Here is an 18875-nt window from a genome sequence, read left to right as displayed (position 1 = left end):
CAAAAATGTTTCAAATGAGAAAAATTATTACATTTTTATTAACTCATATATATATATATATATGTCGGCCTTAATAATTGGCTTTAGATATCAGACATCGGAAACAAAATTCCTTAAAAATCCGTATCGGCATTGGCCTTTAAAAACCCATACCGGTCGGCCTCTATTTTCGACCCAATTTTTATGGTTATATATTCCAAAGCCGCCCATATTTTTCAACAGCTGGACATCATTCAATTCATCTTCATCAAGATTTCGATGGATATTTCCAGAGATTAATGGTGAAAACGACACAATGTCTCTTTAAAGTTACCCGATTCAGCCTCCGAAGGTTACCGTCTCCTTCACAGACCAACCATTCAAGGGTCTTCTGATGTTCCTGTCCCTGAAATTACCCTGCCACCTACTAATCTTCCATCAGATGATTTTTCCAAATGTTCCGGGGTTTTCAAAGAAGTGGTAAACATGCTCCCCCCCTCCCTCTATTACAAGGTCTGCTCAGATAGCTTGCCTTCTCCTTCCTAGTGGTATAAACTGCTGCTAGTTGTGGTTTGTTTTCCTCTTTGCTCCCAGACACATGCACCACTTCTTTACTGTGGTCTGCCCGCTTCAGTTTGCTGTGCAGAGAGCAAGCCAAGTACACAAGCTAAATAATTCAGCCCGCAGTCTGCCGAAAGATGTGAGTGTGTTTGCACATCATTTGACTTTGTGTGTGTTGTAATAGATGCTGGTGTTTACCCGGTAAAGGTCTGTGTGTAACTGATGTAAATGGAGTAGATGTGTGTTCATAACCATTTTCTACACCATATTTATCATTAGGATCTAACTTATGAAGGCAATAAAAGAAGATAAAATGGAAACACCTGCCCCCACCCCCTAGAGCGAAGGTCCAGAGTGAATCACAACAAAACTGTGCTTATTGATCCCCTTTTATTCCGTGGTGAACTACCTCTCTCCATGGGCCCTTCTCCAGGAGGTCGCTGACCCCATCTCTTCAGAATAAGCTCTCATTGAATGGTTTTATGACCTTTTGAAGTCACCTGACCTTAACATCTGAACAACAAGAAGACTTTGGACCAAATGTGTTGCATAACAAAGTTTGGAGATTGTTTTTTTTCTTCTACTGAATGAGTTTCTGAGCTTTGTGGTATAAAATCCCAGGTCGAATTGGGAGAACTTCAAATGCTGGGTGATGGTTTCACAGTTATAGTAACACCTGTTTGCTTTACCTGTGCATGTTTTCTACTTATATCTAGTAAAAGGAATTATTTAAGGAAAGTGCAGTACATTTGATTATTTCCTCTCCCGTTTAACTGTCCATTGAAACTATCTTGCTAAAATGTGTTGGATAAAAGGTTAAAATCAATTATAATAAGAATATGAAGACAAAATACTTTCTATTTGTCCTTCAAATTACCACCATGTGCTGTTTCCAGCTCGTGTTTCCATTGTGCCCAGTCATATTCCAAACATTATTCTCTGCTCTTTTGGTGAAAGTTGTTTTAATGGAGCAGGAGTCTAGTTTCTGGTGTTATCTGCTGTTCGGTCCTCATCGCTGCCAACCTGTTAAACAAATGAGTGATGAGTCGTATCTCTGCTGCCGCCTGCCTGCTGAATCCAAGCAGGCGATGGATCTAGTGGAAAGAGATAAAAAAGAAAAATCAATTTGCCTTTCACAAAGTCTTCATTAGTTTGCCTTTTGTGAAGCAGGGAGGTCAAACTAAGTTTGGCTGCCTTTTTAAAAACCAAGAGAAAGGGCAAGTCAATACGTGTATGAATTTTGATCCAGTTGCACAAAGTCAACCACACAACTGGGAGCTTATAAAGGGAATGTTCATCGTCTGACATTAAAGTCACAGTGAAATGAAAAGGACAAACTTGTTAGATTTTCCACACATAAAAATGTCAGACTGTGTGTCAGTGCTTGGTAAAAGATTTGCTGTCAGCAGTTTTCAAAGTGGGAAAAGTCGCATTGATCTGAAATAGATTCACACATAAAATGTTTTGACCCGGTTCTTCTCAGATTTCCTCCTTTTGATCAGATATTTAAGACTTTTCACATTCAGGATTATTTATGACGTTTGGATTAAAGTTCATCTATGTACCGAAGAACACGACTTTCCTTAGTTTTATTTAAATAAATAATCCTACTATCATGATGCTACATGAATAAGACATGGTGACCACTCATCAGCTGTTTACTCCAGAGTCAGCTGATGTAGACATGAGGAAGGGTAAAGCCATGTTCTGGATCAATTTGGAGTTAGCATACCAGCGTTGAACCTCTCACTGCTTACAAAAACTTTGAAGAACGCTAAATAAATGTTTGTACATGTCACTATTTGCTGGTCAGAGCTGTTAGAGAACAAGAAACTGGTATCGGCCCCCAACAGCAGTATCGGTGCATCTCTGCTTGTTTTTATTACTGAAGAATCATGTTTCTATTTAACATATTATATGATAAAACACTCATGTGTGAAAGTGTCACCCATGATCAGAAAATCACATTAAAGCCAATGCCGGAGCGTTATCCATCCACCCACAATATAACACTAACCCATATACGGAGGCAGAAATCCTAAATTGCATAGGAAATCCCTCGCTGATCCCCGGAGAACTGGTTGCTAAGCAGAGAGGAGGATATCGTCCCCTGCTGAGCAACAGGAACATGTGAGGAGATAAGGTGGAAAAATGGTTAGGTAGTGAGTTTTGTTCCAAAAGACCACGGGTCAGAAAGCAGAAGCTGTCACGGCTTTGTAGTCAGTCTCTTTTTAAGGTTTTCTGCTGGTATAAAAGGAATTGTTGCAACAAAAACACAGTTTACTGTAGAGCTACAGCGAGTCAGCAACTCTCAGGGGAATTGTGCTCAGAGCAACAGTTTGATCTGAGCTGGGGTCACAACAGTGTTGAATCCTGCTGTAAAGTTACAGAAACTTTCATTAAAATGCTTTATCAGAACAACTTTACCGATGAGCTGTTGTATGTGTACATTGATGGCTGTGTTCCTTGTAAAGTAATTAAATGCAACAAATCAGCAGTGTTAAATCAGTAGGGGACAGTTCTGTGGAGGAAAACAGTTACACATAATCAGCTGATTCTGTTAGTAGAAAACACAATATTTTAGACTAGATTATGTCCGTTTCACGGGTTTCTTTTTAATTTTCCACTTTCACTTTTGCAGCGTAATCGGATAAAGAGAGATAGAAATGAAACTCCCTCCATTTTTATTCCATTCTAATTTATTCTGAGTTGTATAGACACACAAAGATTCTGTAAATATATTTGTATGCAAAGAAATCTCGTGTGGATATGTGAAGAAATTGGATGGTATAAGGAGGTCTTATTTTCTGTAAGAGGTGTGAGGCAAATACAGGTCCTTCTCATAAAATTTGCATATTGTGATAAAGTTCATTATTTTCTGTAATGTACTGATAAATATTAGACTTTCATATATATTAGATTCATTACACACAACTGGAGTAGTTCAAGCCTTTTATTGTTTCTAATATTGATGATTTTGGCATACAGCTCATGAAAACCCAAAATTCCTATCTCAAAACATTAGCGTATTAACATACAATTAAAGAAAAGTGTTTTAATACAAAAAAGTCAACCTTCAAATAATTATGTTCAGTTATGCACTCAATACTTGGTCGGGAATCCTTTTGCAGAAATGACTGCTTCACTGCAGCGTGGCATGGAGGCAATCTACCTGTGGTACTGCTGAGGTGTTATGGAGGCCCAGGATGCTTCCATAGCGGCCTTAAGCTCATCCAGAGTGTTGGGTCTTGTGTCTCTCAACTTTCTCTTCACAATATCCCACAGAATCTCTATGGGGTTCAGGTCAGGAGAGTTGGAAGGCCAGTTGAGCACAGTAATACCATGGTCAGTAAACCATTTACCTGTGGTTTTGGCTCTGTGAGCAGGTGCCAGGTCGTGCTGAAAATTGAAATCTTCATCTCCATAAAGCTTTTCAGCAGATGGAAGCATGAGGTGCTCCAAAATCTCCTGATATCTAGCTGCATTGACCCTGCCCTTGATAAAACACAGTGGACCAACACCAGCAGCTGACATGGCACCCCAGACCATCACTGACTGTGGGTACCTGACACTGGACTTCAGGCATTTTGGCATTTCCCTCTGCCCAGTCTTCCTCCAGACTCTGGCACCTTGATTTCCGAATGACATGCAAAATTTGCTTTCATCTGAAAAAAGTACTTTGGACCACTGAGCAACAGTCCAGTGCTGCTTCTCTGTAGCCCAGGTCAGGCGCTTCTGCCGCTGTTTCTGGTTCAAAAGTGGCTTGACCTGGGGAATGCGGCACCTGTGGCCCATTTCCTGCACACGCCTGTACACGGTGGCTCTGGATGTTTCCACTCCAGACTCAGTCCACTGCTTCCGCAGGTCCCCCAAGGTCTGGAATTGGTCCTTCTCCACAATCTTCCTCAGGGTCCGCTCACCTCTTCTCGTTGTGCAACATTTTCTGCCACACTTTTTCCTTCCCACAGACTTCCCACTGAGGTGCCTTGATACAGCACTCTGGGAACGGCCTATTCATTCAGAAATGTCTTTCTGTGTCTTACCCTCTTACTTGAGGGTGTCAATGATGGCCTTCTGGACAGCAGTCAGGTTGGCAGTCTTACCCATGATTACGGTTTTGAGTTATGAACCAGGCTGGGAGTTTTTAAAAGCCTCAGGAATCTTTTGCAGTTGTTTAGAGTCAATTAGTTGATTCAGATAATTAGGTTAATGGCTCGTTTAGAGAACCTTTTCATTATAAGCTAATTTTTTGAGATAGGAATGTTGGGTTTTCTTGAACTCTATGGCAAAATCATCAATATTAGAAACAATAAAAGGCTTGAACTACTTCAGTTGTGTGTAATGAATCTAATATATATGAAAGTCTAATGTTTATCAGTACATTACAGACAATAATGGACTTCATCACAATATGCTACTTTTTTAGAAGGACCTGTACAGTATTGATTTTAATAACTTTAATAATCTACTTCTGTGTAGTTGTCCTCTTTTTGGATCATATATACGTTCTTATGTTTCTGACAGCATGTTCCTGGTCTTTGATGGGGTCCGTGTAGGTGTGAAGGTGCTTTGGTGCAGAGAGACTCCCAGCATCTTGTCTAAAATAGGTGAAGCCCCAGAGTGTAGCTCATGTCAAAGCTACACGTCTGTTTCAGTGCTGAAGCTGTCACTCCTCGTCTCCCCATCCACCTCAACACTTCCACGCTCATCTCTTTGTCTCTGAAACTCATCGATCTGGGACTGATTGTTTACATAATACAAGAAACCTCTTTAAAGTTTAATTCTTGTTTTTCCTTTCTGTCAATCTTCCTTTAGTCCATAAAAGTAGGCCGGCATATCGGCTGTCAGGCTTCGCCTGTTTGAACTGGCAGTGATGGCTCTCTGCTCCCACAGATATAAATGAAAGAGATACAGATGTGCTGTTTATTTTACTTTATTTTATTTTTTCCACGTTTATAAAACTCCCTTGTGGACAGAGGGGGTGGATACGGGGTAGTTTATTAAATTCTGGAGACGTATTTGGTAAACAAACCACAGAGCAGCCGTATCAACAAATCTATGTAGAAAAAGTAAGAAAATTGATCATACGTGTTGCAGAAGCTTAACGTTCCCAGGGGACTTCTCCTAAATGTAACTTGTACTGTCTGCATGCCTTCTGACCACTTCAGATTTTTGTTTTTGTGACTTCTCTCACTGTGTTGCCTAAATATGTGACACGGTGGAGCTTGACAGGAAGCCTCTTTTACTCTGAGGTCCTGTGACCATCTACATCTAATTACTAGGAGTTTAGTTTTTTCCATGGCCTCCTAACCAATGTCTCCAACAGGCTCAGTGTTTATTAGCAAAGGAGAGAGGCAGCTTAGCAAACATTCTGAAATAGCAACCTAATAGGTGACTAAAGAGAAACGGAGAAGGATAAATAATTAAGTAGGGGTTTGGATTTTTGCATGGAAGAACTTGAACATAATCTAGTCAAATTTTACCTTTGCAGACAATCTACAGTTTGCTGTGAAGAAGCTGAATTTGAACAGATGCTTGATTGATTTAATACGTTTGCTCTTATAAACACCTGCTGCATCTTTGGTCTCAGGGGAAACATCTGCCTCTGTGTTTCTGTCTGAGCTCAGCAGGAAGTTGCATTGTTAACATGCAAGCTTCCAGTAGGATTAGCAGAAGGGAACCGGTAACTGATACTGAGATGAGTTTTATGTTTGCTTGTATAATACGAGCCAGGAACAGACAGCTGCTACTTCCTTGTTTTTATTTTTTTTTATGCTTGATTTTCCAGCAGATGTTGATCAGATGCAGCTTGTTTTTGCTGTCTGAAGCTCAGAGAATTCTAGTTGTTTGAACTGATTTAATACTAAATGGATATTGTCATAAATATTTCTTTAGAAAATTTCAGTTTTCTCTTCACAGCTTGGCTTGTGGCTAGTAATTGATTCACATCAGTTGTTTTTATCTACTAGAATCAGTTCAGTTAAAAGTTGACTTGATTATTGAGGGAAAAATCATCAGCTGCCGTCCGAGAACTTTGTCTTCCTGCTGATATTAATCTATTTCCTCTCTGTCTCATTGGTTTGTTATTGCTGACATTAAGCTTTTATCAGAGTTTCATGAAAAATGTACACAAACTTTTCTTTTTATCTTATTTTCTTTGTTTGCTTCATTTGTCTTGTTCTGTGTATAGGTTTGGACAGTTTTTTTTATATTATTACTACATACTTGCTTCATTTTCTTATATATTTTTTTCTAACAAAAACATGCTTGGACAGTTTTCAGATGCAAAAGGTGTGATCGGAGTAGGAGCACACCGAGAATAGTGGATCAGACTTCCATAGTGACCGTTTTAATGGAACTCTCTCACGTTGACCACTTCATGCTCTGTCTTGTAGCCTAGTGTGAGTGTGAGATGATGGTTCTCAGTGAGGGAGATCAAGTATCCTGGCCTCTTGTTCATGAGCGATGGTAGGATGGATGAGTAGATGGATGGGTGGGGGCTGGGTGGTTTCTTCTGCAGGGATGAGGGTGTTGCTTTGTTTGTTTTGGGGAAGAAGAATCAGAGTCCAAAGGCAAAGTTGCTGGTTTTTCTACTTTCCAATCCTTACATATGCTCATGACATTTGGGTCTTGACCAAAGGAACATCTAATAAATGAACCAACAACTAATACTACTCTCTAGATCAGTGGTACTCACTCCTGGTCCTGGAGAGCCGGTATCCATCCAGCATGTTTTCCTTGCTTCCGTTCTCCAACACACACAATTCATTAGCTGAATCATCTGCGCTGCAGTTCTTCAGGTGCCTGTTAATCTCCTGCTGATTGAAATTAGAAGCAGGGTTGAAACTAAAACATGTTGGAGACCTGTTCTCCATGACCAGGAGTAAGTACCACTGCATTAGATGGAGTCATCTGCAATATCACTGAGTTAATGCTAGTTAGCTGTTTGTTCTTGGAAAACTGCAGGTGTTTGTTCTCTCTCTCTCTCTCTCTCTCTCTCTCTCTCTCTCTCTCTCTCTCTCTCTCTCTCTCTCTCTCTCTCTCTCTCTCTCTCTCTCTCTCACTCACTCACTCACTCACTCACTCACTCACTCACTCACTCACTCACTCACTCACTCACTCACTCACACACACACACACACACACACCTTCTCAGGAACATCTAGAGGTGTGTGTGACTAAGGCCTAGTCCACACGTAGCCGGGGTTTTTTGAAAACGAATATCCGCCCCTCCAAAAACTTGCATCCACATCACCGCGTTTTAAAAACAAACTCTGTCCACACGTACTCGGATAAATACGTTGTTAAGGACATGCCAGACCTGTAGGCGGCAGAACTTCCCCCATTCTTAACCTCGTCCTTCGTCTGTGGTCTTCCGCAAGGAGCAGTAATTCCGCTTGCAAAAACAAACAAGCAAAAAGCGCTTGGACAATTGATGGATCGGGTAGTGACAGAGCGCAGCTCTGAGGGCATCCATGCTGTCGGCTAGTGTAAACACAGGTTGCACACGTGATGTCAGCATTTTTTGTCGCGGAAAGTGACGTTGCGGACCTTAAAACTCTGGTTTTGTCCGTCCACACGCAGACACCCAAAACAGAGAAAACGCAGATCTTCACTTTGGCCGGAGTTTTTAAAAAGATCCGTTTTCGTGTGACAAAACTCCGTTTTCGTGTGGATGACAGGCCAAAATGTAGAAAAATATTTACGTTTTGGCAGATCCCCGGCTACGTGTGGACAGGGCCTAAGAAGCAAGTCAGAAAAGGGCTTTAGTTTCTGGTGACTCAGCCCTTCTCCTCTCATCTCTCTCTATCTTTATTCCTGGACTTATTGATGTGCAAGAAATGCAGCAGTCAAGCACCTGCCTCTGCCACACATGCACTCGCTGTCGTGCTTTGTCGGGCACAGATCCGTATGTGTGTGTGTTTGACTGTCAGCAGTGTTCATCTACCATGGAACCACCAAACCACACTCTTGCCTAGTCTCACACACACAACTCAATATACACAATATCTACCTGCTTCAGGAGGATAGTTGAAGAATTCAGTTAAAGCTTCAGTCTCAACACACACGTGCACACACACAACCTTTTCCCTGTTTTACACACACTCTCTCAGATGCAAATTACTTAAAACACTCGGGAGCAATTGGGGTCATTAACCCTTGATCTTTGCACTACAGTTAATGATTTGCTATCGTCACTAAGTGTGCATAAGTGTGTGTGTGTGTGTGTGTGTGTGTGTGTGTGTGTGTGTGTGTGTGTGTGTGTGTGTGTGTGTGTGTGTGTGTGTGTGTGTGTCTGTGTCTGTGTGTCTCTGTGTGTGTGTGCCAGCGGTATTAAAGTATGCATTAAATCAATGCAAGTTTTCATTCCAAGGACATGCAAACAAGGTCTCAATGGACTTTCTGCTGATCAGAAGTTGGATTTCATGACATGCTTAGCACGAGTCCAGGAAATGAATCTTGATATCTAGAGTTTTTTCGTTTTTTTTTTAACCCTTCCACTGTCTTTATGGGCGACCCCGGGAGAAAAGCTGACCATTGAGCAGGATTGATGGTTTATCCCTTGAGGTCCATGTGGCAGGGGTGAGGTGGTGCTCACTCCTCAACCCTGCCACATGGACCCAAGGGATAAACCATCAACCTTGCTCCATGGTCAACTTTCCTCGCGGGGTCACACCCTTTAGGACAGTGGGAGGGTTATACTAAGCAGGTTTGTTTAGTATTTAGATGTTGAGAGGTGGTGTGGATCAGTCTCTGATAACTGGATTGATAGTGCCCCAGAAAACCATGGCACCACTTCAAACACATGCACTGAGAGTAATTCTACATTTGAAATAGCTTCAGCCACCAGATCCCAATAATCCTCCAAAATCCCAAGTAGCTAATCCAATTAGAGTCAACACGTAGTGATCCTGAGCATTAAACCCAGTACAGGTTAACAACATGACTTGTCCTTAGTTGTGGGTGATTGTGTGACTCGTTGTGTGCCTCTGTGTGTCCCTGGGATGGACTGTAGACCTGTCAAGGGTGTCTCCCGCCTCTGACCTGGTGACTACTGTAGAAAGGCACGAGCTCGAGGCAGCCGGTTAAAATGAGCGAGTGAGTGAGATGTTTGGTTGTGTGAGTCACTCAACTCTCCCATTTACTTTAACCATTCAGCACAATCTAATTTCTTTCTGTGTTTATGGGATGTCATGGGCTAAAGTGCTAGCTGCTAAAGCAATCTGAGGTGAGATGTCCAAATATCAGAAAATAAGACTTGTTTTTAGGTGCCGATACTGATTTCCTATTCTGCCAATATCCGTTTTGGATCAATCTGATATCCTTCAAAATCCAGGAATTCACATAATGCTTGTTAAACTAGCTGAATAATTTGGGAATTATTATTCTGGAAGAAAACAATTCCACATGGTTATTGTTTAGCGTGGATTAGCATTCATGCTCTAGGCTGGTCATTAATTTAGCTAAATGCTAAATCTTGAAGCATAAATTATCTGGGTATTTAAAGTCTAAAAGTGTGTAAAATTAGTGTGTTTTGCTTGTATTAACATGAACACAGTAGCTTTGAGGTTTGGGGTGATGGTGTAACAACACGTCCAGTTTTCCCGCTTGACTGAACTTGCTAAATGGACATTTTGTTGTTTAACAGCTGACTCTATCTCACATTTAATAACTCTGGTTTCCCAGACAACAAGTCACAATGACTCAGAATCGTTGACCTACTGGTTTACTACCTGCTGTGACCATTTGTACCAGTCATTACACATAATTACCTTTAATTATTGTTGTTCTCAGCGTGTGCCGGTCCTTAAAAGAGCAAAGTAACAATGAGTCAGCAGCAATACCAGAAGTAGCTGCTCGTGTAAACCCACACATGCACACAGTACTGAGCACACACACCTGCAGGAACTGAACGGCTGAAACAGGAAGCGAGAGGGTGTGAACCACTACACGGTGTCTGCTGACCGATGAGCGTCAGGTCTGCTGTTGATGCGGAGATAAGGCTGGAGTCAGACTTTCTAGTAACGGAAACACTCGTTTATGACATGAAAACAGAAGCAGTGAACTGTGAGTGAAGGTCCGTTTGAAGGTGGAGGATAAAAGGATTTAGTGTTTAATCTAAAGGAAGGTTTTAGTGAGCTCTGGGTTGGTGCTGTACAACCCAGATTAACCCAGCAGACACACGCAGAGACACCTAAGCCTAAAATGACTGGCGACCTTTTACTTTGAGAATTCATTCTAGTGTTGCAATCAAGCCTCCAGCCAGCATTTGATTAAGATCAAATAGTGACTCTTGTTGGCTAATTGAAGGACTTTAACAGCATATTTTAGGAATCAGTGCAAAAATTTTTTATTTTTTGCAGGAAACTGAGCAAGGCATTGTTTTAAAGAGACTGATGAGTGGAGAAGTTCACAGTTACCACCTGGGTTTGTTTAAACATACTTCCTGTAGGTTAGGGTTAGGGTTAGAAAAATAGAGCTGACATACCTGGTGCTGAATGACCTGCATTTGTATAGCACCTTCTTAGGGCTCTACAACCCCCCAAGGCACTTCGCAACACAGTCAGTCATTCACACAATTCACACACACATTCACACACTGGTGGTGATGAGCTGCCCTGGGGCGCACAGACTGAGGCAAGCCCTTCCGAACACTAGCCCCACTGATCCGGTAAGGGTCTTGCCCAAGGACGCTACAACAGGATTCTCTGGTCAGAGCCAGGATCAAACCAGCAACCTTTCGATTACTGGACAACCCGCTCCATCTCCTGAGCTACTGCAGTCCCTAGATTATGAACACAGCTGAGTTGTGTGATTTAGTGATGAACCACTCCTGTAGAAACTAAAGAAGGCTGAGGAGACATTTCAGCATTTAGATGAAGGTGTTAAAAAGAAGGCCGCACAGTGAGGAGACTAGTTTCACGTTTGGTTTTATGGCAGTGAATTAATACTGAACTCTAAGGGTTGCTACAAGTAGGCCAAAACTACAGTTTTCCTGTTGGGTAATTTCTATATTTCTTCCAAATTACCTCAAAAAAGTCAGAGCATACACGGAGGGATTAGATCATTGGAAATTGTAACCATCAAACAACAATCAAACGAACTTTGCAAAGGGTGAGCGAAATCAAATACACACCAGAGGCCAGGTCAGTGTGCTCTCACAATTAGGCAAAGCCTTAGAGCTCCTTTTATTTAGGAAGACACACCCAGAAGTTTACACAATTCTTCAGAATCAGCTGACCGGGGTAACCTAATCAACAATTTATTGGACCTTCCTCTTGTCTCAGGAAGTTACAGATGAGATAAAAGGTCTTTCTTCACCACTCTAAAATGTGATCAAAGTGATGACCCTCCGTCTAAACAAACACCTACACTGTTACATCAATAACCCTGTGATGTCAAAATCAGTTATATCCATCATTTCCTTTAATAAAACTCATAAGTTTTAGCAGTTACATTTCAACCGTTAGTTTAGTTGTGGAGCTGTTTCACTCACTAACTAACCATGTAGATTTATGAATAAGACAAAACATTTCAGGTTCTGCTTCCCTGGGAGAAAAATGGAAATGTACTTTTCAGAGAGTTTATTTATTTTAAAACACATTTTAAAAAAACAAGATCTGAACTGAATCATGAATTTAAGTGAGTGTATATGTTGTTGCAATAACTCTAAGTAAATTATCCATTGAACTCAGATTATTTTTCCCTGTTTTTTTGTCCCTCTTCCTCATTCTCCGTTTCTTCCCACCTGTCAGATGATGAAGCACGCATGGGACGGTTACCGGCGCTACGCCTGGGGTTCCAATGAGCTCAGGCCTGTCTCCAAACAAGGCCACTCCAGCAATCTATTTGGTGAGCGAGAGTACACACACACACACACACACACACACACACACACACACACACACACACACACACACACACACACACAGACTGGATTGATCTTGTTTCCTTGCCACCAGCAGCCTTGGCCTTTAGATTAGCAGCCAAATTGGCCGTCACTTAGAGTCATCCATCCACGCAGGACTCTAAATGTCAACTTTTTCATATTTATATTTGTGCGTTTTCCCAGTTGTCAGCAGCTGTGGTGTTAATGAGTGCAGCAGTGTTTGCCATTGTCTGCCTTTAAGTTTGGAAACAACACCTGAGCTGCAGTCAGAGGATCTAAAGTACAACCATGTCTCCACTCAAACTTGGAGAATAATCTCACAGACGTGATTATAAATAGTGATCACCTCCTCAGGGACTCGTGCTTGTCTGGCATACGTCTCAGTTTAGTGCAGCGCCTTTGATAAAATACCATTCATGTGTGAAGAAACTGATAAGGAGACAATATAAAACACCCACACGCTTTCTCCACGTTGTTGTTTTTATGTCGCCTTCCATTACCAAGGTGCAGCGTTGTCGTTGGAAACTAGACCTTTACTGTTTGTGTTTTCCTCCTTTCTGTAAAACTATATGTTACAAAGGTAATTTAATGGGAAAAAAAACGCCTGTAATTAGAGGAGTGAATGTGAAATGGATCTGAGCTGAACAGAAGTAAGTGATATCAATTCAATTCAATTCAAAGATACTTTATTAATCCCAGAGGGAAATTGGAGTTTCAGTGCACACAATTCTGAGATCAGACCTGCATACATAGGCATAGACACATGACAAGAATTGGTGACTGTGGTCATTCGCAACCCGAGTCGCGCTACCTTAATAGAGATCAGAGGGGTTACATGAGGATTGAGTCAGGTGGAGGGGAAAAAAGGCACTTCAGAGTTACACTCCACAGGGAGGGCAGCTTTGCTATGCAAAACACACCTCAGACCGAAATGCAACAGACTTCAGACATTACACAACATAAGTGTCCACTAGGTGGGGAGGTAGGGTTGGGGACTATCCTCACATCAGTGCATGCAGCCACGATAAGCAGCGCTCGACACCTCCGTTTGGTCAGGGGAGGGAAATATTTGGGTTAGAGAGCACAGAGACTCCTGGAAATGATTCAACGACCTTCACCAGTCGCAGTCCCGCCCAGGCTGGGATAGGGAGACAGTTACCATGGCGACGGCAGCATTCCACATTTCTTCTGAGAGGGAGTATTCACTTCAGCCTCACAGGCTCAAGGGCACCAGATTCAGATAAGAACTTGTTTTGGGGGCCAGACAGATAATTTCCTCTATGTCTTAAAGTTCTGTTGGTCTCCAACCCCTCTAGATCCAATATTGGCGTAATTAATCTATTCCCAACCATGCTGTCCCGTCACCTCGCTCCTTGATGGAATCAACCTTCTGTGCCAGAGCCTGAATGTCAGCCAAAGTTCCAATCTTATGACTCATCTCGACAATTATGAGTTTGTGCGTTTACAGCGCGGTGTAATCCATCCCTGAGCTTCGGGATTGAGCCAATATTCCTCGAAAGCTCGTTAATTTTCCGGTAAGCCAGGTAACCGCTCAGGCCAAACAGCAGGAATCCCAACACCAACACCACGAATATCCAGACGTCCTCAGAATCCTCTACAGACAGTTGAGAGAGGCAGATGATATGCCCATGATATGCCCAACTGGCTCTGTCTCAGAGGAGCATCCGGGAGCCCCTTCTCTCGTTCCCATCGTTGAAAAAATTTAGTCAATCGCGTTGACCAACTGACCAGTCCATTTTTAATAATTTCCAGTTTCCAGAAAAAATGCAGAAGCGCTGTACACCCAAAGAGCCTTGGGATGAGATAGGGAGGAGAGGAGGAAAAAAATCATCTGTACTCTCCAAGAGCCGGAAGGAGCCAGTGGATGGATGATGGAAATAATGTGTTTGAAAAGAGAAGTTAATGGTTGTGGCCTCGCAGCCTCTGGAAAAGATATAACCACAACTTATACAGGAACCCTTTGGTAAACTGTTTACATATCATTTCACAGGTAGGTGTTGAGGTGGTGGAATTGATTCGAAACTTTATCTTTCTTGGCCATAAATGAGAAGAAATAAAAACACGTTGACTAATTTAAGTGGTAACTCCCGGTGGACAGCAGCGATTTAAAACAAAGATATTTCTTCCATAACAGGTCCGAAAGCAGCAACTTAAAACATCTTATTGGTTCTTTGAGTTTAAAAAGCTCACTGTTGTTTTCTATCACAGCTAAAAGTATAAATTAGCTTCTGCTTTATTGCTTCTTACATATGTGAATTTTACTATTTCACACTTACTCAGGATCAGAGATAGGTGTTGTTAAGAAAATACAAAATTGGGTGTGATTCTTCAGTTTCTACTGAAATGTTAGCATCCCCAGCTCCCGCAGCACAAACGCACAAATAAAAAAATGAGTGTCAGCGATTTACGCGTCCACAGTGTGTTTATTTTGCTCTTTACTCATACAGAGCTAATTAAGGTGGCACAAACCTGTGAACACAACAAACAGTTTCCTGCTTTTCATGCCAAAAATAAAGTGCTGAGCTGCACTGGTCCATTACAACACAATTCTGATTCAATACTACGTTTATTTTTAGGACGGCTAATTTAAGCAAATGCTTTGTGATCTAGAACTATTCGCTCTTTTGAGTTTTTGCTTCAGGATGAAAACTTGGAGTGATTACATTTTACTTACAAGTCCTGCAGCTGAAAGCACCCTCCGACAGAGCAGAACTGCAGGACACACATTTCCGCTAATTCTGCTAGTCAGGGATGTTTGTGTTCCCCTGTTTTTACTTGTGCAGTAGATCGGAGTCTGGAGGTGTGCGTGAATTGTAGCAGGAAAGGTTGTAGCTCACTAATAACATTTCCACGTTGTAAACCTTTCAAAATAAGACTTAAGACTGGAGAAAGTGTTGTGCTAAATTATATTTGGCACATTACCACCCCCTAGTGGTCATGTAAGCAGCACAACAGCTGCTTTTGAAATCAACAGTTATAAATCCCAGACACCTTTCTTTGTCAGAATGTCAGTAAAAGCCTCTGATTGGGTCCAGTTGTGGCGGCATTTCCTCTCCATCAGGTCACTTTGTAAACAAACCAAAGATCTTCCTCTGTGGTGATTTCTGCTTCTAGCTGCTTAGAAAACCTGAATCTAAATTGTGTTGAATGTTGCCAAAGTCATCCCAAGTTGAGACCTCTCACTCCACGCTCATGATTAATGATGCCCCTCTTGCATTTAATGAGGAAATTCAATCAGCTTTGTGTAAATTCCTTCAACCATTTCATTATTGGAATACCGTATGTACATGCAGGGAGAGAGGGGAATGCTGGTCTATGAATACTAATGATTAGATTAGCTTGTTCTGCTGCCTGTTTGTGTTCCTCTCTAACTGTTCATCCGTCCTGTCTGTTCGTTAGAAAAGTAAACAAGTTTTAGTCGGCCGCTCCTGCAGACTCACTTCTATCAGTAAACACGACGTCTTCATCTCAGGGTCTCGTCACGCCCTTCTTCAGCTGTTACAGAACACGGTGTGTAACATCAATATTAGCCTGACCTTTTAGGTGATCAGACAGTACAAGTTACTTTCCAAACCTGAATATATTTACATGATTTTCAGCAAACGGAGCTGCCAAATCGAACAAGCCACGAGAGTTTTTTGTACTTGAATTAATCAAAAATTAATGGTTAATAAATGATAGACATATATACTGGCTTTAAATAATTATTCATACAGGTAAAAAAAGTTGAGTATTTAACTCTGAGAGGAAACTGGGAGATACTCGTAAATAAATGTGATTTATAGTCTCAGAATTTTACATTGATATTCTGCACAATCTCTCTGAGATTAGCACATTCCCCCAGTGGTAAACAAATTGTTTCCACGTGAACTTTCAGCTCAATAGGACTAATTTGCTACAGAGGCCATTTTGAATAGAATTGATTCTAGACACGCATCCATCCAGTGGCTCATGAGGTGTTCTGCTAACAGGTTTTACTTAAACCGGTTACACTAAACTATTTGTACTCAAACCTTGGAAGTGGATCCGTGCTGGCGTTCTCCTGCTTCCTGTTGATGATCTGTCTGAGAAGTCAGAGCCCAGCTCAGAGTCTGCTTCTCAAAGCTCTTTAGCTCGACTGTAGGATGTGTTTTTTCTGTCAGCGGAAGTGTTGGAGTTAATAAGTAGTACTTATGTAGTATTTTAATAGTTGCAATGCTGTGGTGGATCGGTGTGTTCTTCATGAAGCCTTTGACTGGAACAGAGCTACAGATGGGATAAACTTTTGGAGAGGGATGTGTTTCCTCTGTGGTCGTTCCCTGAAGGAGTAATGCTCCTTGGTATCAGACGCCAGCTGTTCCATCAGCTGCTTCCTTCTGTGGTGTGTTTTGATTCAACTCGGGGGTGTACTAATGTAATATTAACTATATATTTTTTATTTACTGCATTTTTCCCCCAGAAAAAGTCTGAGCACGTTTAAAAATGTAAATTTAGTTTAGAAAATACCATCAATATAAGAAAGATGGAAGTTTTGAGGGAAAATGGGAAATGTTGCAGGATTAAAATGTGAATTAGTAAGACGAGTTGCAGCTAATTGTTTCAGATTTACTTCTTAATCGAAAAAAAAAGTCTATATAAATTCCATTTTACATTTGATGTTTCAGGATGAATGAAGAATTAATTTCTTTCCCAGGGTGGAAATTTACCAGCAGCCATTCATCCCGCTAAGATCTTGGCAGTCTGACGTGTTTATCATCTCGATCCACCACTTTGGCAGGTGGCCAACCATGATCTGGGTCCGCGTCACCCAGCAACACGACCGAGTCGTTCTTAACCCAAACACTTCAACATGAAGGAGCCAGACATGAATGAAAGGATGTAGTCTGCTCTAAATCCGGTATCAGTGCCGCTGTTCTTCTGTTGATCAGCTTTTAACAGCAGCTCAATGTGACGAAGTTTATCACAATGTCCTTCCCGTTTGGAGGCTGTCGCGTTGCTCCGGCACCAAACATCAAACCAAACTCATCTTCGTTTGTGTGGAGACTTTTAATCAGGTTTATCCGATAAAGAACGTGTATTTTTAAACCGAAATCTTGAAAAGCAGGCGAGGCCGTTTTCGGATCCCGTCCCTGGAGTTATTGTGTTTGCTAAAATGAAATACAGCTGCAGGCATTGATGGCATCTCTCTCCTCTTATTGTTTCTGCTCCATCTCCGTGTTTGAGCTCTCAACGCAGCTGTCGAGACTCGCCCACGGAGCAGGTACATCTTTGTTTTTGCATTCACGAGGGGTCCCAACCTGTTGTGATTCTGGAGTTAGCCAACAGGCTCAGCCAGAAATCGAATTTGGATGTTAGAAAACAACCACATGGGCTGAAAAACTGCCAAAGTTGTGCTTTCCCCCAAAATTGTAATCTTGCACAGCCATTTATAGATATCTAGCTGCTTTTTACAGAAACTAGAATAAATAATCTTATACTACATTATTATGTATATATTTAGTTAGTCAATTACAGCATCAGAACTCCAAAAAAGACAACTGAAACAAGCTGGTTTGTGTAAAAAGCTATAAAATATTTTGAGAATAGACCTTTCCTTTCCTCACTTTTGCTTTTTCTACAAAATGCCCTGCCCTCGCAGCCCTGCTAGCAGGGATTAGCCTCTTCAGATTGCACTTTGACATTGTCCTGAAACCACGGTTATTTTCTGGACGCTTGGACGACTCCGTAGCTACAGGCAGTGTGAAGAAGTGAGAGACCCGTGTATCTCCTCCTGAGACGTTGAGGCTTTGCAGTTGAGGTTATCTGCTCGGCCCTGCCTGCAGCGTTTAAAAGGCTGTTGGATGAATGGCAGGCTTTGCCACAGATGCTACCTAGATTTTTGTGATGGTTTCTTTTTTTTTACACATACTCCTCTGCTGTCTCCTGCAGCCTTTCCACTATGCTCATGTCAGACCCTCTTCTCACCTGGAGTGATGCAACCTCTTTGTTTATTCAGATAGAATAATGCAGAAATAAGCCCAAAGTTCTCCTATTCCCCTTAAATATGTACTTTATTGCACATTAATTATGATAAATATGCATTAGATTGTAAATGCAGGAACAATAGACTTAGAATTATACCTTAATTAGCAAAAATTAAAATAAATGATGCTTCTGTTTTTAACTGATGTACTAAAAGTGCTGTTTTGTTTCCTTCTTGGGAACATGGAGACTAGCAGCTCTTTGGATCAACTACAGTTTCTGCCAGAAGTTGATTTGGGTTGTTAGTTTAAATCCTGCACAGATGCTTGTTTAACTGTGGTATAATATACCCAGGGCTGCGCAGTGGCGCAGTGGTTAGATGCCTTGCAGCGAGAAGGTCCTGGGTTCGATTCCTGGCCTGGGATCTTTCTGCATGGAGTTTGCATGTTCTCCCTGTGCATGCGTGGGTTCTCTCCAGGTGCTC

The 18875-nt window shown here is 41.6% G+C and overlaps 1 protein-coding gene across 1 annotated transcript in view; it reads left to right on the top strand.

Annotated features, from left to right (window-relative positions):
- Positions 1-18875, top strand: part of man1a1 (mannosidase, alpha, class 1A, member 1) — a 110541-nt gene that overhangs the window by 20825 nt on the left and 70841 nt on the right. The window contains exon 2 of the mRNA XM_015947565.3: positions 12297-12393. Within this exon, the coding sequence (XP_015803051.1) occupies positions 12297-12393 (97 nt within the window). The remainder of the gene's footprint in view (positions 1-12296; positions 12394-18875) is intronic.

The sequence above is a fragment of the Nothobranchius furzeri genome, chromosome 2, assembly GCF_043380555.1.
Source record: "Nothobranchius furzeri strain GRZ-AD chromosome 2, NfurGRZ-RIMD1, whole genome shotgun sequence".
Classification (NCBI taxonomy): Eukaryota; Metazoa; Chordata; class Actinopteri; order Cyprinodontiformes; family Nothobranchiidae; genus Nothobranchius; species Nothobranchius furzeri.
This window is presented reverse-complemented; position numbering and strand designations above follow the sequence as displayed.